Source organism: Anabrus simplex, chromosome 1 (assembly GCF_040414725.1).
Source record: "Anabrus simplex isolate iqAnaSimp1 chromosome 1, ASM4041472v1, whole genome shotgun sequence".
Classification (NCBI taxonomy): domain Eukaryota; kingdom Metazoa; phylum Arthropoda; class Insecta; order Orthoptera; family Tettigoniidae; genus Anabrus; species Anabrus simplex.
The window spans coordinates 393801368-393825915 of record NC_090265.1 but is presented as its reverse complement, the minus strand read 5'-3'; the positions used below and the strand labels follow the sequence as shown (position 1 = coordinate 393825915).

The following is a 24548-nucleotide window of genomic DNA, read 5'->3' as shown; positions in this document are numbered from 1 at the left end:
TATGCTCTTTGTGCCATCAAAAACAGAAATGAAAGAACTCCTAAACAGAGTTAAAACATGGTTTGATGGTCAACAAAGATAAGATGGTTCCATGGAAAAACTCAAGTGTCTGAATATGAGAGGGTGGATAGATGTATTTATTTAAGGTCTCTTGAAGAAAAGGATGGCAGCACAACAGATGAGATATGACGGAGAATTGCAATAGTATGAGAAGCGGTATCAAAGCCAACAGTCATCTGGAATAACCGTACATTAAGCAAACATACAAAATTAAGGCTGCTGAAGATCCAAGTTTTTCCAATTTTCTTTCATAATGCACAAACTTTGGACAGTTAAAGCAGAAGATCAGAAAATAATTGATGCTTTTGAGATGTGGTCATATAAGAGATTGCTAAACATACCATGGAAGGAAAAAAAGAAACTAATGAATCAATTCTCAGTGAACTCAATGTGAAGAAACTGGCATCCTCCTCATGTATAACCAGAGAATTCTGCAATTCTTTGGTCATATAATACATTAGCAAGATGATAACCTGAAGTAAAGCATTCTTCAGACAAAAATGAAGGACAAAAATTCTGAAGAAGATGCCCAATGTGATGGACTGATCAGGTGAAGCAGAGAACAAACAGAATGCTGGGTCAATGAAGCTATAAAGCACAAGATCAGGTGCAATGGAGGCAATAGTCAAACATGTTACATGATAGGTTGCCAACTTTCATCACTGAAAGATGGAGTTAATGATGATTAAAATACTATACTACAGAAGTGCTTTTTGTACGACAAGGTTAAGTTGCTCTTTCTTTCTATCTTTTCCTTATCCAGCCAGTCTATGAGGAAATGCTTTTGGAGAGCAACTAGCAAGCGAAGACAAAATGTATGATCTAACCAGATTCTCCCTCTCTGACTCATAAAGATGTAATGTTGAAATATCTCTTCTTTTGTGTTCTATTCTACTCTGAGCCCTTGTCCAAGTGAGATGCTGTTCCTTCATATCCTTCTCAAGTCCATTTAAACATTAGAGTTTTGTTGGAGAGCAATCAATAAGAAGAAGCTGGTAGGCTTCATACCTCAACAGTAATTATCAGCAGTATGAGACTCTTAAGTTTGCAGCAAAATAAGACAGTGCAGTAACAATACTCAACACTTATGGAACTGCAAACTGTTCAAAATTCTTAAAGCTATTAGGTTTGGACTGGAAAGACAGGATTTTGATATTGCAACTCTGTGAAGGTGTAAGGCAGGGCTGCTCTCTCTCACCATACCTTTTTAATGTATTCATTGAAGAAGCCATAAATAAGTTTAAGGCAAATACCAAAGGAGTAAACGTAAATGGGCACCATATCCAATACACTACCAAAGGGTAGGAAGGGTTTCTCCTATTCAATACTGTTTGTTTGTATATTGTTTTATAAAACTGGGACTAGTTTTGACCCCATGTATATTGGGTCATCTTAAACCACGCTCCAATTGGAAGACATAAGAGTACATACAACCAATAATGATATAAACACTGATATGACACAATTTATAGTCTTAACCCTTACCCCTCGAATTAAAGTTCTCTGTGTTGTCTCTACTACTCGTATTTTAAATGTGAATTTTTATCTTATATGACCTGTATTCATCTTTCACGAATTTGGAGGTAGCATTTGCTTTTAAATGATGAATTTAGGCTATACACATTTTAAGTAAGCTATACTGGAGCAAATAAAAGCAATATGTGCAATTTAAGACAAATTACTTTGCATTATCATTATTATTATTATTATTATTACTATTACTATCGTTATCACATACCGATTGGTTTCGTTAATTATTTCAATGAACAAATTATTGGTAAAAAGCAATTAAAAAACTCTATTCAGTGTCTGGTTTCATACCTCACGGTAGATTTTAGGCTAAACGGCGATTTCTTGAAATCGGGATCAGTTGATTTATAATTGTGCCTGCCGTCAGCAACAGGCACATGTTGGGTTACGGTACACAAGCCGAACATCCCCAGTTCACTTTTAGGGTACAAGGAAGGTGAAGAGGTGTGAAAATACTGTGGTTTTGTGTGTTACCCGACATATACAACATTGAACAGTAAACTATATATATGACTATAAGAGCACATGGCGACCATGTTTGTTTACTATCGCTCGACCTTTCGTGTGCGTGAGTGGACAGCTGACGGTTACACTGCCCTCTAAATAATATATTATTGACTGATTGTCAAATAATATCTGGATTCTACAAAGTTCCACACTGAACCAAAAGATGGCAGTACAGTATAGCATCGTTTATTTTGTCGGCTAAGAAACGGCAGACGAGCGGTGGGCGATAAAATGTCGTGACGAGTCTCGCCCGACATGCGACCGGAACGGGAATATCGTAATGTCGGGCCTCACCCGACAGACGAGTGGTAAAGGTTAATTTAAACCATTGATGAAGTCTGAATAACATATCTACACTTTAAACTAAATAACACATCAAGAATGTTGTGGTTGATGGCGAACTGTTTTGTCATTTCTACATCAGCCATTGTTTTTGAGTTGATCTGGGAGTTGGTATCCTTTTCTGTGTAGACGAGCAACTTGATTGATATTTTTGTTTGTTCAATAGTAATATGGGTCAAGATTTATGTAGCTTTAAGGGGAACATTCATACTTTGAACAGGTTTTTCCTTATTATCAATGTAGTGATCTATTGTTTAATTTATTTGGAGGTGAATGTCTGAAAAGAAAATAATTTGAAGGAAATAATTGAGAATATAACAGAAGCAAGAATATCAAGATAAGTATGTAGGGCTATAGCTATATGAGACTCACCTCTATGTTGTTCGTAAGTTACATGTACTTGGTACAGATACCAACACCAGACTGATTTTTGAGAGGGAGGAGAAGTATAGCTTATGATGGCAGGGATTGGAGGAGGTATGTGTGAGAAGGGATGGGTGGGGGGTGAGTAGGTAGATTTGAACTGATTGGTGGATTTAATGTGTCTTTTTTCCGTTTAAGTTGTTTTTCCTCACTGTTTCCTTACCTAACGTGGTTTGAATTTATATATTGATGTTAGAGTGAAAGAAGTATAATTCTGAATGTTCAGCCCTGTAAATCCACATTGCTAATATAATTATTTTCTCTTAATGTTTAGTCAAATCCATCATGCATCTTCAATATGATTAAAAGTCATCTCTTATTACCAATGGAACTCTTCAAGCCTGAGACACAGCTGCACCCGTATTTAGCAAATGCTCTACGCCGTACATTTCATCTATTCATCCGTGGCATTGCTCATATTAATGCTGCCAATGGAAATATTCTGAATAATATCTTCAGAGATCTGATTGTCCAGTATTTCACACGTCTGTTGCGGAAAGCTGGACCGAATGTCAAGAGCCAAAGCCATCCTCTCATGTTGTGCTTCAGGGACTCTGAAGATCAAGCTATTGGAAAACTGGTGTTAGAGACTGTAACAAAATCATTTGTTAAAATAACAGTGAACCAGTCAGCAAGTTTGGTAAGTTGATATATTTACATAGGTTGGATAGAAAGTAATGATAACACAACTATAATTTATATATAGTAGAGATGGAAGCTTCATATCGTAACATGATACTGTATCCTAATCCATAACAGTAAGCTCTTCCAGAAATATTATGTTCCTCCAGAGATCCTAATACAAAAGTAACTGTCTCAGCGAAATCAAGGGAAGGGTAGAGAGTTTCTGATTGGCTAACAGATATTAGGAAGTATAACAGCTCACTTTAAGCATGCACTCCTGCGCAGGCGTGAGCGATACTTTTGTAACAGTTTAGTGGCAGTACATATATGCCTATCCTGTTACTTGCTGGTCAGTTACAGATATTCTTTAGTTATTTGAAGTGCTTTGTATTAGGCCTACTGGTGGTAACACATTCAGTAGCTTAGTTCCTCGGAACAGTTATGCATGGTCTTCCCACTTTGCATCTCAAGTTTTCTGAGCAATGAGTGAGTGGATGTATGCTGTTACATCCGATACGATTTATGTGGACAAAAACTCAATTACAGGAAAACGGTTTCTTAGAAATGCTTTGAAATAAGGTACCCAATAATAATAATAATAATAATAATAATAGACTGACCGAGCTCGATAGTTGCAGTCGCTTAAGTGCGGCCAGTATCCAGTAATCGGGAGATAGTGGGTTCGAGCCCCACTGTCGGCAGCCCTGAAGATGGTTTTCCGTGGTTTCCCATTTTCATACCAGGCAAATGCTGGGGCTGTACCTTAATTAAGGCCACGGCCGCTTCCTTCCCATTCCTAAGCCTTTCCTATCCCATCGTCGCCATAAGACATATCTGTGTCGGTGCGACGTAAAGCAAATAGCAAAAAAAAAAATTTTTTTTTAAATAATAGACTGGAGAAGTTAGATGAAGAATTCAAAATGTACGCCACCAGAAACTTTTATCAGATCAAACATTAGATGTATGGCTTTTCAGGCGTTTGCTCTACTAACCAGCGTTGCGTCTTAGGTCTGACACTAGACTCATCAGAGTGGGATGTGTCAGACCCTACCCACTGACGCTGGGGGGTATGCAGGTGAACTTATCAGAAGCCTATTTAAGAGGCACAGTCTGATAACTGCATACGGAAAATAAAACTCCACAATGGAATTAATGCCCACCTAGCAATTCCGAATGGAAATTCTAAGTTCCCATGGAGGGAATTAGATATTTTTCCACCAGTAGAGCATATCAAAAATCAGAACAAAAATTAGATGCTGATTTTTGATATACTCTACTGGTGGAAAAATATCTAATTCCCTCCATGGGAACTTAGAATTTCCATTCGGAATTGCTAGGTGGGCATTAATTCCATTGTGGAGTTTTATCTTCCGTATGCAGTTATCAGACTGTGCCTCTTAAATAGGCTTCTGATAAGTTCACCTGCATACCCCCCAGCGTCAGTGGGTAGGGTCTGACACATCCCACTCTGATGAGTCTAGTGTCAGACCTAAGACGAAACGCTGGTTAATAGAGCAAACACCTGAAAAGCCATACATCTAATTTTTGATCTGATTTTTGATATGCTCTACTGGTGAAAAAATATCTAATTCCCTCCATGGGAACTTAGAATTTCCAACCAGAAACTTTTATCGGGCATTCAAAGAGGAACTCTCGGGGTATAAATCACAATGCCTTCACTTTAGGAATACAGACGGGGAGTTGGTCACCTGTAACCGCCGGAACGTGGAACTTTTGGCAAACTACTTTGAGCAGTTGCTCAGTTGCAAAGAGCCCACAGAAAGATTACCTGTTGAAGATCCTCCAGAGATACACCTCCCATCTAACCCACCAACAATGCAGGAAGTTGCTAATGCCATTGGACACCCGGCACCCGGGGAAGATGGAATCATTGCGGAAGCTCTAAAAGCAGGTGGAAATAAGATCACAGATGCCATACACCAGATCTTGGTCGACTGCTGGGAGCCTGGCAGGATCCCTACTGACTGGAAATTAGCTATCATACACCCTTTACATAAGAAAGGTGACCGCAGTGATGTCAAGAACTACCGAGGGATATCTCTGCTGTCAGAAGCATACAAAGTGCTATCAAGGATTTTACTGGACAATGTGGAAAGCCAATGTGATCAAACGATTGGTGAATATCAAGGAGGATTTTGGCGTGTTCGGTCCTGTACCAAGCAGATCTTCAACCTAAAAACCTTTCTCCAACTAAAACAAGTAAGGAGTATGAACATCGCTGTGGTTTTCATCGACTTTAAAAAAGCTTATGATTCCATTGACCACCAGACACTCTTCTCCGTACTGCAAGAACGAGGTGTCGATTACAACACACGCACCCTCATCCAACAGACTCTTATTGATACAACATCTAAGGTGAAGTTCAGGGGAGAACTATCTTGGAGTTTCAAGATAAAAACTGGAGTACGACAGGGTGATAGCCTCTCACCCATTCTGTTTAATCTAGTGCTTGATAAAGTCATCAAGAACTGGGAATTTACACTGAAGAGTCTGGAAATCAAACCAATTGCCATTGGAACCGGGACCCGAATGATTGAGATCAGGTGCCTAACATTTGCAGATGACATTGCAATCCTAACCAACAACTCTAAGGATGCTGTCATTGCTATCGAAGCCCTGCACGAGATAGCGGTGAAGGGAGGATTACAGTTATCGTACGACAAAACCAAGTACTTTGAGACTCAGCATCCCGGAAACCCCCGTTTGACGACCGTACATGGAACGATTGGGAGAGTCAATCGCTTCCGCTATCTTGGTGAATGGGTCCACCCAATGGTAGAGATGGTACATCCTTCATAGAAAGACGTAACAAACTCAATGCAGCATACCAACTATCCCACAACATTTATAATAAGAGGTGCATTTCGAAAAATGCTAAGATCTGTCATTACAAAACTGTTGTCAGATCACAGTTTTTGTATGCCTCAGTGACCCTCCTGATGAACCCTCCTGGACAGCAACAGGATTACCTTGAAGATCTTCTCTTTGGTTAAAAGCTACAAGACTGGAAGCTTGTGGCTTAATGAAGTACAGAAGGACTTGGATTTGGCTGAGATTTCAGACTTTGGTATAGAAGATCGTTCCAAATTTTGTGCTATGGTACAATCTTGGACTCCACCACCTAGAGTCCCTAGAAGTTGGAAGCCCCTTTCACAGGAGAGAAAGGAGAAATTATCAGCAGGGCTCAAGAGATATTAGGAACGAAGAAGAGCATCGAGGAAGAACTAGACATCAGCGCTCCTTAGTGGGCTTAAATCGATAATAATATTAATAATAATTTTAAACAATTAAAAATTCTACCAGTTCATATAGTTCTGATAATGTATATGGTATTCAAATATCAGGTCCTGAAAAGCTATTGCAGGTCCCATCATGTGAATCTGTGCGTCCTGAAATTTTGTCATCCACTGGAACCTGTGAGGCAGTGCAGCAAAAGCTTGTATTATATTTCTTACCAGTACAAAAGTGAAGGAGTGTTATACAGAAAATAAAAAAGACGCTGGACAAGCCACCTACATTGTTGTTTACCACATATTCACAATCTTCTGTGAATGATAGAAGACAATTTTGGAGCCTTTTATACTCGATTTACAGAGCGAGTTGACTACACGGTTTGTGTTCCGTAGCTGTTAGCTTGTGTTCGGAAGATGGTGGATTCGAACCCCACTGCCAGCAGTCCTCAAGATGGTTTTCGGTGGTTTCCCATTTTCACATCAAGCAAATGCTGGGACTGCTCCTCAGTTAAGGCCACGGTTGATTCCGCCTAGTCCTGTCCTATCCTATCCCATCGTTACTGTAACGTCAGTCTGTGTCAGTGCAGTTTAAAAAAACAAATAACAAAAATAAGTACTGCATTAAACTCTGCTTACGTCTTGTCTGGTAGGGCTATTTTCTCATGACCCATTCCACGGGCATCTGAAGCATATATGACACTCGTTCATCAACATATTTTATAAAGTCTGGTCCTAATGTCAGTTTAACTACTTGTCCTTGGACATCTACGATTGCACATAGCAGCCACGGCGCTTTTTGTACATGAGGGTTTCGAGGTATTGGTTCTCGGAATGTAAATGGGTCATTGCAAACATTATTCTAGGAATAGTTAAGAATGTGAGTGATGAGCTAGCAAACGGGACAGTGGGAGAGAAGAAAGCGAGATAAAGATACAGTATTGCTATTTATAAGTACTTACTAAGGTGCGGTTAGGGGCTACAAGAGACGGCAGGTATAAGGAATGTTCCTTCCAAAAGTTGACCTGCAACTTGTATTACTTTTATATCCTAATACTCCAACCTAATACTACAGTGTAACAGATACACAGGAACATGATACTGGAAAGTAACCATTTGTCCCATCCCTAATATATAGCTCAATTAGCAGAAAAAATGGCAGTTACATTGCTTCAGTGTACTCTCCTCCCATATCCATCATACAAGATCATTACATCCATCTCTGGGGATCTCCTGCTGTGACCTGTCTACGGTGTGAATGTTCTTTTATGTCATAATTTGTCCTACAAAGGTGTTGTTTCCTTTTTGTGAAATTATCATAATAGCACAGATACATCGGATGGAGAAAGTGGTGTTCTTGTACCTTCCATTATCGGTCACACCATAAAGAATGAGGTATTTCTTGACAGCAAGTGCTGTCACTTTCTCTTGAGCGTGGTATGAAAGTGGTGTTCCAGAAAATGGCAGTAGTAGGTTCAATCGACTGTCTGCCTGGGAGATACCTGATGCAGTATGACCACATAGATGTCATACACCCAAATGAATATCATGGTGGACCTCTTTCAATATATCTTAAAACAGATTTTACTTGGCAATGTATGTTTTCCTCAAGAAGTTAAAGATTTCATTGTAAGCTGATTATATACTAGTCTCTTTCATAGAGTAAATGAATTAATTATAGTGCAATTGACTGGCATTTAAGAATGCTTAAATGCCAGAAATGCCTGTCTGTAGATATACTGATATGATAAATATTCACATTCAGGGTTAAATTCCAATACTCCAGCATCTCCTAAGACTGTCAGCTGTAAAATGGGTGCTGAACATTAAAAATAAATGTATTATATTATTGTTGATATTCATTCTCTGATACAGTCTTCAGAATTGCAGATTGATCACCAAAGATCATCTTCAGTCATTATTACAAAGGATGGATGAACTGCAAAAACTAAAATATCCACTTGAGTTTCCTGTTGATTTATACAAACTCATGAACCCTCTTTTTCCATTCTTGAGGAATTTTCTTCATGTAAGCAACAGATCTGAAGTTGCAAAAGACTAGTATCTTAACTTATCCCACTTTATATTTCTTTCCACAATAACTGTTCAAAATTGTGTGTAAGCTTGGAATTTAGTACGTTTATTTTATATTTATTTTATACTAAGTGGAAAAACACATTTCACTTTGCTGAAATCTAAGAAATGATTAATATGGTACTGTTAATACTATCATATTATTATATTACTATACAGTACAAGCAGTTTTATTATATTTAAAACTGTGGAAGTAGAGTATACAGATGATTAAAACTGTTCTTGTTGTCTTTAACATTTTGTGACTAATATATGACATAGTTTATTTTTTTATCTTCTTATGGTTTAAAAAATATGTACTTAATGATTTTGTCTGGTTCTGGGTATTTTTTTATATATGAACTTTCTGTTTTCAACTAATTGAATAATTTTGGAAAATTTATTTTCTTTTTCCAGGCTCTCATGTTTATCTTGGATTTACTTTGTCAAAAGAAGTATTCTGAGGAAATGGTAGGACTTGTGGTGAACTGTTCTCTTAAAAGCATCCTTGAGATTGTCATCTTTGGAAGTTCAAGTCATCCAGTCCTTAAGAGGCAGGCTCTGAATATTCTGAATGAGAGTTTCATTAACAGGATTTGTGGCAGCCCTCATCTCAGGTACCATTTCATTTACAGTGCTGTTATATTTATAGTAACAAATTGTCATTTAAGAAATAATAAGTAATATACAGTCTGAAATAATCAGAGAAATATGTTTTCATATTAATATGAATATATTCTTCATATTAATGTGACCGGGCGAGCTGGCCGTGCGGTTAGGAGCGTGCAGCTGTGAACTCACAGCTGGGAGATAGTGGGTTCAAACCCCACTGTCGGCAGCCCTGAAGATGGTTTTCAATGTTTTTCCATTTTCACACTAGACAAATGCTGGGGCTGTACCTTAATTAAGGCCACGACCGCTTCCTTCTCATTCCTAGGCCTTTCCTGTCCCATCGTCGCCATAAGACCTATCCGTGTCATCATATTAATGTGTTATATTCATTTCATCTGTCATTCATTAATCATTGCCCCAGAGGAGTGCGACAGGCTTCGGCAGCCGGCACAATTCCTATCTCGCCGCTGGATGGTGCTTCATTCTTTCCATTCCTGACCTGGTCGAATGACTGGAAACAGGCTGTGGATTTTCATTTCATGATTTTTGAAATAAAGATATATATATGTGTGTACAACCCTTGCCCCATTTCTCTACAGGGCTGAGTGTGAAATGAATATTCGTTGTGAGTTTTTACAAACAGATGCCCTTCCTGACTTCAGTCTCATCAGAGAGTTATACGTTGAAATGAATGGCGTGAGATATGATGGTAGGAAGGGAAAGGGTGAAGCCCATTGCCAGCACATAGCCTACTCCTGTCTTTTCCCCCCCCCCCCCCCCCCCCCCCTCAAAATAAAGATACAGTATGAGAGAAAAATGACTGGCTCCTTGCTTGAGTGGTCAGTGTTGTGGCGTTTGGTTCAGAGGTCCCTGGGTTTGATTCCTGTTCAGCTCGGGGATATTAGCTCTATTAGGTTAATTCCTCTAGCTTAAGGGCTGGGTGTTTGCGATAATCACAATACATATCTTCATTTACATACAGCACATCAGATGTATAAAGTGCTTCTGTTTTAACTATTGTGTTATAATATTGTAATTTTCCTTTTTTTGTTATAGTTATTTTATTATATCTGTTCCAAGTAATTTTATATGCTCTTTGAAGTTTTCCAATTCATTCTCTGTTAGCTTGCTGATTTAACTCTGCTGGTTCAATAATTTCACCTAGATACTTAAATTTGTCTACTTGAGTGATGAAATGAAATGGCGTATGGCTTTTAGTGCCGGGAGTGTCTGAGGACAAGTTTGGCTCGCCAAATGCAGGTCTTTTGATTTGACTCCCGTAGGCGACCTGCGCATCGTGGTGGTGGTGGTGGTGGTGGTGGTGGTGGTGGTGGTGATGAAGACCCAGCCCCCGTGCCAGCGAAATTAACCAATTAGGGTTAAAATTCCCGACCCTGCCGGGAATCGAACCCGGGACCCCTGTGACCAAAGGCCAGCACACTAACCATTTAGCCATGGAGCCGGTATTTCTGTATTTGGTGATTAACGGTGGACTGTTGAAACCTAATCTAGTCCCTTCCAATATTCATTCATATCCTAAAGGCAAGGCCTTGTCGCTGCAACCACATGTGTCTCTCCTCTGCCGAGCGTTTCAGGTCAACATATTTTTTTCAAATTTAGCCCGTCCATCATGGAATCCAGATACGTCTTCCTCGGCCTTCCTCTTGCCTTCTTACCCAGAACTTTTCCTTCCAGCATAGTCGTGAGGAATGTGTTATGTCGAAGTGTGTGGCCAAGGATTTTGATTTTCCTCTTTTCTATAGTGTTGATCAATTCCCTTTTGTCCATTTCCTTAAGGACCCTATTGTTTGACTTTTTCTCTGTCCAACTAATTTCCAGCATCCTCCTCCATATCCACATTTCCATTGCTTCCAGGCGTTTTATATTCTATATTCCAGTATACTTTGTCTTTTCGTAAGAAATTTGGAGTCCAGTTTTGGCTGCTATTTCATGGAGATTTTCTACAGACTGGATTGCTTCTTGTCTGTTGTAGGATAGGATAGCAGTGTCATCAGTAAATGCTAGGCAGTTTGTTTTGGATACATCTATATATATAAAATAAGAGTTTTGTCTGTACATTGCTCAGAATTTAAAAAGAATGGTATTTCTGTATCGGACGAGTCCACAGTAACAAGGAAATGCACTTTTTAATTTTCTGTCATGTCTGTCTGTCTGTCTGTCTGTCTGTCTGTCTGTCTGTCTGTCTGTCTGTCTGTCTGTCTGTATATACGCTCATCACAAGAAAATTGCTTAAGAGAATTTAAAGAAAATCAATATGTAAAGTCGGGGAATGAGCCACTACAATCTAGGCTATAGATCGTTTTATTCACGCAGAGTGAAATGGTAGTTTAAGGGAAGGCCTAAAATTTAATTCTTAAATATTCATGTTATTAGTGGTCCTATTGATAAATACATACCTGCCAACTTTCCCGATTTAGGCTGGAGACTCCCGATTTTCGACAGTTTTTCCCGCCTCCCGATTATTCTATTATTTCTCCCGATTTTAGTTTTTTTTTTTTTTTTTGTGGTGAATTTCAAGCATTTGTTTTCAAATCCCGCCATTTCTGCCTTTTTACGCCAGTGGCAGGAAGTCCTTCGCTCATTGGCCGCTTTTAAACGAAATATCTATGTTTATTAATGCAAGGAATGTGTGATGATTATTGAAACCTGAATATCGCGACACGTGTATCGATCGTCAATCTCTCGTTCTCGCATGCTATGTTCGTGTTTTCACATCAGTCTAGTCCATTCTAGAGATTAGTCGCTAGATATGGAGTCTTTTAGTAATGTAGTGACAGAATTTCAATGATAACGACTAGTGACTTTTCTAGAGATTTTAGGAGTCATTTGGAGACAATTCTGACTAATTTTAATTTATCTCAATATAAATAAAATAAGAGTGTGTGTACATTGCTCAGAATTTAAAAACAATTATATTTCTGTAATTGTGTATATAATGTAAGTTCCATAGCGAAGCACGGGTACATCAACTAGTCTACCAATATTTATGCCTTTAGTCTCATTTTTCCATATCCTAATCACTTGTTCCAGAACTAAATTAAACAGTAAGGGAGATAATCCATCCCCTTGTCTGACTGCTGTTTTAATTTAAAATGGTTCAGGAATTTCTCCTAAAAATGTTTACTTTCAATGTTGTGTCGGTCATTATTTGATTATTATTATTATTATTATTATTATTATTATTATTATTATTATTATTATTATTATTATTATTATTATTATTATTAGTTTCATTTTAAACACCTATGGGTTATGATTACACAACTTTCATCTTGTTGTCAAGTTGTCTGTCTCTTTGTTCTTTTGCCTGTTCTCCTTCATCCATTGGCTTACTCGTGCTTGTTCTTCTGCTTAAATACTTTGTTCTTTGTCTTTTTCTCATCGGACAGATTCTTGACCTTCGCAACCTTTCTTCTGAAGACTTCTCTGTTTCATATATCTCCTGCCCTGATCCCACACTTTTCTATATCCCATTGGACTTCTTTCATGCATGGGACTTGCGTTTTCCTGTTCTCCTGGAAAGTGAGAATCCTGTTGGCGAGCCTTTCTGGTTCCATCTGTCTAATATGTCCATAGAAAGCCAGTCTCTTTTCTTCATTGTGGTTGTGATATTTTAAAATCTTTGCTATAGTTCTTGGTTTGGTCTTAAGTGGAAAGTAAATTCATCTCTTGGTTTCTTGTCTCCAAGAATCTTTCTAAGGAACTTCCTTTCCTTCTTTTCCATGTATGTGAGTCCCTTACTGACTATTGTCTCAGCTGCATATAAGCATTCAGGTTTGAATACAATTCTTCTTCTTCTTCTTCCTCTTCTTCTTCTTCTTCTTCTTCTTCTTGCATTACGGCCTTTGTAGGACCACAGACAGCTCCTTCATGGATTGCATTTTCTTCTTCTCTCCCGCTCTTCTTCCGAGATATTCAGTATCCTCTTCTCTTTTCTACTCCACTGGTGACTCTCAATCCTTTTCCTGTATCCATCCCTATCATTGATCTCTGGCATATTAGTCGGTATGTACTTGCTTCTCCAATTTTCCTTTTCTTCCACCTTGATCCCCAATTCCGACCAATCTTTCCGGAGTTCAACTACCCACTTGGTTCCTGTCTTTCCTCGTGTCCTCGCTGTTGGTTCCCCATACTCTTTTTGTCATTCTATCCATATTCATCCTGATTACATGTCCCGCAAACCTTGCTCTTTTCAGTCTGATTTCTTCTGAGATTGTCCTTATGTTCCGGTATAGTTCTTTCCTGGGTCTCCTCATCCATCTCTCACCTCCTCTCTTAGGGCCTAGTATTTTCCTCAATATTTTTCTCTCCTCTTTCTCTAGTTGTTCCGCACCATTTCTTCCTAGTGCTATTGTCTCAGCAGCATATAATACAGCATTTCTCACCATTGCCTTGTAATGTCTAATCTTTGCGTCTGTAGATATATTCTTTTTATTGTATATATCTCTGGTCATACAGAAGGCTGATCGCATCTTCTTTATCCTCTCTGTTATTCCCTCATTGTTCCTATTTCTTCCTGTTATAAATTCTCCTAGGTACTTGAATTTGTCCACTTTTTGCACGGTGCCTTCCGGTGATGTCCAATCCTCAGTGGTATTCAATGTCTTTGTCTTGTTGTAGGCAATCCTCAGTCCTACCCTTCCGGCTATATTGAAGTTGTTGAGTTGTGTCTTTGCATCTTCTTCTGTCTCACTTACTATAGCTATGTCGTCCGCAAAGGCTAGACAATCTACTTGGGCCCTATTGTCCTTTTTGTTCCCAACATGCGTCTTTGGTATTCCCATTGTCTCATTCATTTTTCTCCACTGCCTGATGACTTCATCCAGAGCTATGTTGAACAACATTGGTGATAATCCATCTCCTTGTTTGACACCAGTGTTGATATCAAATTCTTCAGAGAGTACTCCTCTGAATCTCACCCTTGCCTGTGTGTCTGATAGAATTTCCATTATGAGTTCATGTGTAGTGCCATCTAATCCTCTGTTCTTCAGGATTCTTCCAAGGGTTTGTCTGTTGATGGAGTCATATGCCTTAGTGAAATCTACAAAGGTTACCACCGTTTTTTTTGTTCTTTAAGACCCTATGTTCTATCAATTGTTTCAGTATAAATATCTGTTCTATGCATCCTCTTCCCTTCCTAAATCCTGCTTGGTAGTCTCCAATTGTACTTTCTAACTGTTCTTCCAGTCTATTGAGCAGGACTTTCGACAACACCTTATAGCCAATCTCTAGTAGCGAAATTCCTCTATAGTTGTTTGCATACCTCTTGTCACCCTTCTTATGTATTGGTATTATGATCGCATTCTTCCATCCTTGTGGTAACTTCTTTGTTCTCCAAATCTGGCCGATGATGTTGGTCATGTTGTCTACTGCCTTGTCACCTCCCCACTTAATCATCTCAGCTGATATTCCATCTTCTCTGGTTGCTTTGTTATTCTTTAGATTGCTTATGGCCTGTGCGACCTCATCTCTAGTTGGAGGACATGACTCTCTCTCTTCTGTGTTTGTCCCCAGCTCCAGCTCTTCTTCAGGTGGTTCACAGTTTAACAGGTCATGAAAGTATTCTGCAAGTATCCTACAGTTCTCCTTCGCACTAACTGCCAGATCCCCATTCTTATCTCTTATAAAGAGTTCTCTGCCTTTATATCCACTCAGGCTCTTTTTGAATTTCCCAAAAAAGTCTCTACTATTGTTTTTCCTGAAGTTGTTTTCAATTTCATCCAATTCCTGCTTCATCCTCTGTCTTTTGGTCCATCTTATGGTTCTGGCTGTTTCCTTCCTTACTCGTAGGAAAACTTCCCATTTTTCCAGGTGCTTCTTGATGCTCCAGTCTCTCCAGGCTTTCCTGCGATTCTCAACCGCTTCCTCACAGTCCGTATTCCATCACCAGTGTTTCTTTTTCTTTTCTTCCTTTCCCCATATTTCAGCCTGTTTCCTCATATTCAGCTTCATGTCATCCCATCCATTGCCAGTTTCTATTCCTTCCTCGTATTTGGATCGATTGTGCCATAATTTGTCTCTGTCTATATTTATTTTTCCAGTTGGTCTACTTGTCTGTGGCAGTCTACCCCTGTGCGGAATCCAAAGGCACTTGATTTCTGTAAGATAGTGATCTGATTCTATTCTTGCGTTTTTTCTGACCTTTGTGTACATAATCTCTTTAGTGTTTGTCCGATTGATTGCCACATGGTCAATCTGGAATTCTCCAATGTGGGTGCATGGGCTTGCCCGTGTCTTTTTCTTATTCGGTTTGGCCCTGAAGTGAGTTGTCATAAGTCTCATTCTGTGTTCTCGACATAGTTCAATTAACCTTTCTCCGTTTTTGTTCGTCCTCTTGTGTGCTGGGTACTCGCCTACTATCCCCTTATGTTGCTTCTCCCTCCCTACCTGTGCATTATAATCACCTACAAGTATCTTTACTTGTCTGTGTGGTATGCTTTTCAGTGTATCATCCAGTTCTTCCCAGAAACTGTCTACAACTTTCTTGTCTTTTCTGTTCTTGTCATTGGTAGGCACATGTCTATTTACTATGGTATATTTTTTGTTCCCTGCTCGAATTGATAACGTGGATATCCTTTCAGACCTACTCTTCATTTCAATTATGCCATCCTCATACCTCTTGTCTATTATGAATCCTGTACCAAAGCATGTAGGTGTGTGTCTTCCTTTTCCCTCTCTGATTCCTGGTTTTCCTTTCAGCACTATGAAGCCTTCTGACTCCACTATGTCTTCATCACTATATCTTGTTTCTTGCATGGCTAGTATCCCAATGTTTCTTTCTCTCATCTCATCTATTACCTGTTTAAGTTTACCAGTCTTTGTCATTGTCTGTACATTTATGGTCCCCATCCTGAAAATCTTTTTCGTCTTGATCCTTTTCGAGGTTCTTGGGAGCTCCGACTCTTCTCATTTGCACATTCTGGCAGGTCCCCCAGAATCCGAAAGTCTGCTTGCGTCAACTTTGGTTGACGGGGGATTGTCCCCCTGGGGTAATCTCAATTCTACAGTGCGATTCATTCCATGAGCTAAAAGGAATGTTTGTTGGGACAGCTCGGGACTGTCCAGTTATACGACTGAGGTTGTTAGCCCCAGAAGATGAAATAAGAGCTTGATGTTCAGCTCAGGCTGGCATTTCCTCCAAACCTCACGCTTCGGTTTTCCCGCCGGTACTCGGGTGGCTGACTGCAGTGGTTTCCCACTGGGCGATGGGTGCGCCACGTCCCTACGCCAGGTTTGAATACAATACTGCAATGCCTGAATTTGGTGTGATAGAAGAGTAATTTCTATGTGTAAGTGTTCTGACAGTCTGAATGTCATCTCCATCTTGCTCGCCCGTGCTTCAGTTGCTGCCTTTTCATTGATGTTTGGAGTCAAAATCTCATGTAGGTATTTGAATTTCTTAGCCCTCTTGATGTCACCATACCGTCGTCATCGTCCAGGATGGGTCTGTGGCATTTATTTTCATATACGTCATCTTTTCAAAAGATATTTTCAGTCCTGTTTTTTCTGTTGTTTTCTTGAGCACTTCAATTTGCTTAGTTGCAATTTGTAGGTTCTGTGCATAAAATACTACATCATCAGCAAATGCAAGGCATTCAAATTTAATCTTGTTTTTGTGACCTAATCTATTTCCACTTAGAAAGTTGAACTGACTCATTTCTTTTTTTGCCATTCCCTGATAATGTTCTTTAAAACACAATTGAACAAGATTGGAAAGAGACGACTATTGTTTTGTTTAATTGTTTTTAATTAAATTAACTCTTTTCGGAATAGGTTTCTTATGCTTCACTAAAATGTAACTGATATGAAATGAGGCCTTGGTTTTGCCTGTGTTTCTACCTGGGCTTTTATTTCCTTCATTTTGATTTTTCTGAGTTTACTGCTTGCAGGATAGTCACTCAGCACTCTCAAAACTTCCTCTCACAATTCCCTATCTTTTTTTATGGCTTCCAGGGGTAAAGTATAAAGAATAAAGCAAGACATAGAGACCAGCTTCATAGTCAATTTTAGCTGCATGGAAGATGTGTTTACCTCATATCTAATAGGGATACAAAGCTTTCAGTTATGCATGACTTGATATTATGATCATATTCATGGGACTTCCAATTTTTATGCAGAATCCAAACCACTGGGACATGACTTTTCATTTCAAAAATACACATGACTTAGCTGGGATTTGAGCCACAGTCACCTTGGTGAGGAGTCAATGACGATGCCGCTTGACTACACACATAACTAGAATAGAGGTACCCTCAGTCACCTTTATAAATCAGTCCTACTTAGACAAAGAAAGTAACAGTAGATTAACAGACTATGGAAACATCAAGAATAATTTACCTGTTCTGATCACTGGAAAGGGGGTGAAGCTGATTCCTGCCCATGGTGCCCCTGCTAAGGTAGTTGGAATTAAATTTCCATTGCTGAACTGAATGTCAGCACTTGGCAAACAGACTATCTCTGAAGATCTCCTGGTCAATGATACACAAAGAAATAACATCTAATACCGGCTCTTTTCAGAGCCAATCAACAAAGACTCGGTCCTGCCTTAAGAATCCCTCAAATCAACATAGAAGTCATAAGCAAATCCAAGAGTGACTACCTATCCAAACTGTCACTGGATAATGGCATTGATCTAAATTGTGTTCAAGAAACTCACACACCTGATGAATCACAGTTACATTCACGAGGACGTATCCCTGACTATAGATTAATGGGAGCTTCTTTTCACCAATCCTATGGTACTGCAACCTATATTTGTGACTCGTCACCAATGCTCACCTAATCTCAACAAATTATGAAGACCGCATTTTTAACATCGTGATAGAAATTAATAATTTGACTGTTGTGAACACATACAAACCCCCCAGATGTACTATGGCCTGATACTGTTCTTCCAACCTTTGCACATCCTGTAGTTTATGTGGGTGACTTTAATAGTCACCATACTCAGTGGGGATATTCAACTAATGATATGTGTGGAGAAATGCTTACGGATTGGTCAGACATCAAACATGTTTACCGTACCTAATCTTCAACCCCAAAAAGGGAGGCACATTCAGGTCAGCAAGATAGAACTGAGATACCAATCCTGACTTATGTTTTGTTTCAAGTGACGATCATCCAATTGCTTTGATGAGTGTTTGTTATAAACTCCTAGAGAGGCTTACATACAACAGGATTAGCCCTCAGATTTTAAGCATCCTTCCAGTTGAATAGGGAGATTTTAGACCCAGGCGTAGTTGTGAAGACCAGGTTCTTGCTTTAACAACCCATATTGAGGCAGGTTTTGAAAGGAAATTGAAGAATTGAGCTGTGTTTATAGACCTCACAGCTGCATTCAATACGGTATGGAGAGAAGGTTTAATGTACAAGTTCATCAAACTTACACGAACTTACAGGCTGTAAAGCAATCTCGGAGCCCATAAACAACGTGCTATCGAACAGGGTGCTCCAGGTTGTGATAGATAATAAGCATAATAAACTTAAAGTGCGCTGGCCCCGTGGTGTAGGGGTAGCGTGCCTGCCTCTTAACCGGAGGCCCCCGGTTCAATTCCCGGCCAGGTCACGGTTTTTTCCATGGATCCGAGGGCTGGTTCGAGGTCTACTCAGCCCACATAATTAGAATTGAGGAGCTGTCTGACTGTGAGATAGCGATCTCAGCCTAGAAAGCCAAGAATAACGGCCAAGAGGATTCGCCGTGCTGACCACACAACATCTTGTAATCTGTAGGCCTTTGGGCTGGGCAGTGGTCACTTGGTAGGCCAAGGCCCTTCATGGCTGTAGTGCCATGGAGTTAGTTAAACTTAAAGTGCTCAATAATGGGCAGCCTCAAGTTCTGTGCTTTCCCCTTTGATATTCAACCTGTATATTGCAGATATCCCTTCTACTACTTCCCGTGAATTTGCTTATGTTGATGACCTTGCTTTTATTACTCAACAGTCCACTTTGAATGTCATATAAGAAATCCTAAATGCAGACCTTATTAATTTGTGTGGATACTTCCAAAAGTGGTGTCTGATACCAGGCATCAGAAAAACAGAAACCTGCTTCTTCCACCTCAACAACAGGCAAGCTAATGTTACCTTGAACATCTCACTCAGTGGCATGCCTCTATCACACAACCCCAACTCGAAGTATCTTGGAGTTACTTTGGACCAACATTTTCCATCAGGACACACTTGACTAAGAATGCTGCTAAATTGAGGACAAGGAATAACATCGTCCAGAAACTTGCGGGTTCAACATGGGGAGCTACTGTGTCCACTCTTTGATCATCAGCAATGGGTTTAGTCTAGTCGACAGTAGAATACTGTTCTGTATGGTTGAACAGTCCACATGTTATGCAGATCGACACAGTGCTGAATCAGACAATGCGCATCATTAGTGGTACAGTAAAGTCTAATCCTCTTTTCTGGTTACCCGTATTGAGCCATATCGAACTTCCAAGAATAAGGAGATTTAATAATCTGATCCGTGAGTTCACAAAAATATCAGTGAACATCGGTCTTCCCATACATGAAGACATGCTTCATAGATTTGGTCGTTCAAAATCACGTTCTCTGCCTATACTCAGAAAGAATTGATCAACAGAGGGCTTAACGCTTCAGTAGAATGGAGACAGGAATGGAACAGTGTAGCTCCGAAGGAGTGGCAGTCTCTGCTTAATACCCAACGTCCACAAGCAGGTTTTAATCTGCCACATTAAACGTGGTTTCCCTTAACAGGATACAGACCAGCCATGGGAGATGTGGCTCGCTGCTGTATAAGTGGGGCATGAGAACTTCGCCTAACTGTGACTGTGGTGCGGAAAAACAGAGTATCCGGCATATTGTTACCGAATGTCATAATGGGGCGTACTTGGGTTCTCTGGAAGACTTTGCTTAAGCCTCTAGAATGGCTGTAAAGTTGCTGGACAATTTAGATATAAAACTTAAAATATTTCAGGTGCCCAGTTGATTGTTTTCCTTTTTTAGATTGTTACAACCCAAACTGTCATTTTATTTTATATATATTGTGCAATTTGCCATAAGCTAAATAAATAAATAAAATCACTGGAAAAGGAGTTGCAGGCCTGAATTGAGCTATTTTGGGCCAGTTGTTTTATTAAACATACCACTTGTGATAAGGTAGATTTTTCAAGGAAATAGATTACATTTTGCCTGCCTGAACATTATAGACTTTTTTTTTTTTTTTTAAGGCATGTTCTTCATGCAAGCTTAGAACATATTTCACAACAAATAGAAAAAAGTAATCGTGTTGTCCTCAGTTGTCGTCATCTCTGTCAGCTGCAACTCACATCCTTGTATACGATTATTGTCAGCATAATTGCATCAATTACATCACAGTTTAAATGTTTAGCTTGGCTATTACATAGAGTCATGTGCGAGCTGGTGTCTGAATTGGCTTGGAATCGCATGTGAGCACATGATGCCACAAACCCGTAGGGCACTCCACAACAACCGAGTGGTAAGCCCCAGTGTTACATGATTATGAACGAGCAGTAGAACAGTAGAAATTCAAAATACTCTGTTATGTCTTGTTCATGATAACACTAAAATAACTTGATTCTGAAATTAATGCTTACCAGTATGATATTATTGTTAATGCCCTGAGGGGAATAAATTCAAATTTTATCATATTAATTTTTTTACGTAGTATTCCCCGCCCGGCTACTCATTCCTGCCACCTGGCTGACGAAAATTTCTGGGGAGAACACTGACATGGAATGGCTTGAGGAGGGCGGTGCTGAACTTGACAGAGCTTCCATGCTTGTTGTTTAGCCTCTTCGTGTCTATGTCGTTCCTCTTCAAACACAATAACTTATATAGAAACAGCGTGGCACCAAAATGTACGATACTCAAACAGATACTATTATCAGAAACGACACCAATCATCCAGGTCAACATAAAAAGGCAGCATTTTACAGTTTAATTATTAGAGCTATGAACATACCCATGTTTAAGAAGAATTATAAGATAAATATAATCCACCAAATTGCTTGTAACAATGGACACTCCAGAAAATGTATTAATAGAATGATAAATAAAATGAAAAATGAACCAAAAACAACTTTAGTTAAAGAGCGAAAGGAGACAAAGAAATTTGCAGTTCTAACTTTTCAAAAAAAAAGTATTTTTAATTTAGATAAAATGGAGAATAAATGTATATTTAATAAGTGAGGAATTTACAAATTGACATGCCAAACATGTACGCAATGATAGGAAGAAGTTTATGCAATAGGATAGAATATTATTGTTATTGTCTAAATCTATTAAAGAAATTATTTAAAATAGTTTATTTTCAGTCCACCTTGTCAATACACTTCTAAGGATTGAAAATTATTTATTCTATCATACATGTTTCAGGAACATGCTTCCTATCCTAAAGAACATGTCATAGAAACAGAGTGGCACCAAAGTATACGATACTCAAACAGATACTATTATCAGAAACGACTGCAATCATCCAGGTCAACATAAAAAGGCAACATTTTACAGCTTAATTGTCAATACACTTTTAATGATTGAAAATTATTTATTCTATCATACATGATTCAGGAACATGCTTCCTATCCTAAAGAACATGTCATAGAAACAGAGTGGCAACGATACTTTAGGGTAGGAAGAAGTTTGGCTATAAGGTACAAAGAACGTGTTAATGCAGCACCAATTATCCTATCCACATCTAGTGAGCAGTTAGCATTTGTTCAGAGGATACTTTAGATATAAAAAGTGCTCAGCCTGCTGCAGTGTAGTATCCACAATGGAGATATTAAAAGCTGGAAGATTCAACCCAAGTGCAGGCTGTGTGAGTGCTTTGGTTTCCTGAACATTAATGGAGAGAGCAAAACAATTGCAATCAATCTGCAGCTCGTCAGGTGTGAAAGCAGTTGCTGCAGCGTCATCTGCATATTCCAATTCTGTAATTGAAATAATCTTAGTGAGCTTTTGGGAGTGAAATCTAGCCAGATTGAACAGTCCCTCATTAAAGCGATATCTGACCTTTACACCTTGGTTGTCTGTAGATGTTCCATCTAGCATGGCAGCCAGGTAAAGAGCGAAGAGTGTTGGAGCAAGCACACATCCTTGTTCCAATCCATGGGTGATAGGAAGTGGAGCAGATATAATATTTTGATGAATAATTTGCCCAGGCATGTTATCGTGAAGAGCCTTGACCAGATCTACAAAATGCTGAGGACAGCCGAAGTGTTTCAGCACTGTCCATGTAGCTGGTCTCAGGACTGAGTCAAAAGCATTTTCCAGTTCATAGAACAGTAGGTATAAAGGAGCCTTTTGTTCTCTGCAGTTATACGTGGATTTGCTTTGCACAGTAGATCATATCTGCCTTGCCTTTGGAAATTCAAAAACCGCACTGCGACTTGAGTAGGATCCTCTCGGGTGATTGACCAAAAATCTAGCAAGAATTTTACCTGCTATAGATAGCAGTGATATACCACAATGGGTGCCACGATAGTTGCCACAAATACTACGAAAAGAGGAACGATACAGACATTTTAAAGCCCATATAACATAAGATATATAATATTTACTAATCTAGGTGTTTATTTACAGGTGTGAATTTGAGAGCAATGTGTTGGCTGTGAGCCGTCAATATTTCCCTCAGCATGGCTCACATGTATTAGTGATGCTCAACAAGTTATGTGAATTAGCTCCATCTGTAATGATTACAACACTACCAAAAATTGAAGAAATTGTTGATTTATTAGGCCACAGCCGAAATCAGGACTTCAGAGCAATCATGAGGTCTGTATGAGTTACACAATTTTTTTAATAGTTTCAAAGAAGTTTGAATCTGTGAAAAATGTTAATGGAATTAGAATCTAGAACTAATTAAAAAAAGGATACTTCTCATGATATGATGTTTACCTTTCATATACAAGTGCTCATACTGCATTGTATTTTGTGTTTCAGAAGAGGTCTAGATAACCTGAAGAAAATTTTAGGACTGCAAGAGAATCTTCAGAAAACATGATGTAAATTTTCCTCCCTACCACCGAGATTTAAATGCTAGTCTAGTTGTGTAACATAGGCAGTTGTAAAATAAATAATGGCAAAGAACAAATAGGTGACAAAAGTCATATAAAGAAAGATAAGAAAGATAGAAATGAAAATTAGAATAAACATAATAGGTCAGTGCAGGAAGAGGCAGCAGAAAGAAGAAACAAGGGCAAAGATTGTTCTTGTTTACCTTGTGATTGAACAGAATTTGATAGGTAACTTATTTTAGGTGAATAGTAATGTATGATCATGATTTTTATGTTTACTCTTTCATAGACAGGCCAATGACACAGTTTGTGTAAGTTTAAAATCTCAGTCACTTGTACTTAGTAAGAATAATGTCTAGCTGTGCTTGAGTGAGTGAATGGAAGTGTGTCAGCTCTCTCAATTTGAGAAACTTCAAGAGTGGAATCAGCTAAACTCCTTAGTTATGAGCCATTAAGTACAACAGTCTTGTACCAGTTTCATATATATAGAGTAAGGTTACTTTAAACTCTAACCTTAGAATAATTCCCATATGTAATAGAATAGCTTTTTCATCAATAAGATATGTGGTTTTACTTTAATTAACCAAAGCAACAAAAATGTAATTGTATTCCAGAAAGAAAAAGATAGGAACACATAGTAGGATAAAGACAATAACAGAAAGAGGGGATCAACACAAATATGAAAACAAAAAAGGACTAAAAAAATCTCTACCACTTCATTGCCATATTCATGTTGATGCGCTCACTCCTCATGAATTACAGTTCTGCATCTCTTTCCAGATGTGGAAATTGTCTTGTCCTACTGTGCTTTTATGTAGTCCTTGTCTTTTTTTTTTTTTTTTCTCTGACCTGACATAGTCAGTATCTTATTTGTGTTTCTTTCTATATATGACTTGATTTGTCACTTATTTGTTCTTTTCCAGTACTATTATTTCAAAAAGTATCATTGACAATATTGTGAGTTAGGTTTTCATGTAGGGAGTGTATACCTGTGTATATGTATATACATTGAAAGTGATTTGATAACTGGCCTATACATCAGATAGAGTATAGTAGAGAGCCTTTTTCAATATGTACAGAAATTTAGCTTGTTTAAAAAG

At 38.8% G+C, this 24548-nt stretch overlaps 1 protein-coding gene across 1 annotated transcript in view; it reads left to right on the top strand.

Moving 5' to 3' along the window:
• The window catches only part of LOC136869021 (protein MMS22-like), a 148032-nt gene extending 123769 nt beyond the window's left edge, over nt 1-24263 (top strand). Inside the window, exons 12-15 of the mRNA XM_068227118.1 lie at nt 3137-3502; nt 9228-9427; nt 23015-23206; nt 23375-24263. Coding sequence (XP_068083219.1) covers nt 3137-3502; nt 9228-9427; nt 23015-23206; nt 23375-23435 — 819 coding nt within the window. The 3' untranslated portion in view covers nt 23436-24263. The remainder of the gene's footprint in view (nt 1-3136; nt 3503-9227; nt 9428-23014; nt 23207-23374) is intronic.
• Nucleotides 24264-24548: the final 285 nt, after the last annotated feature.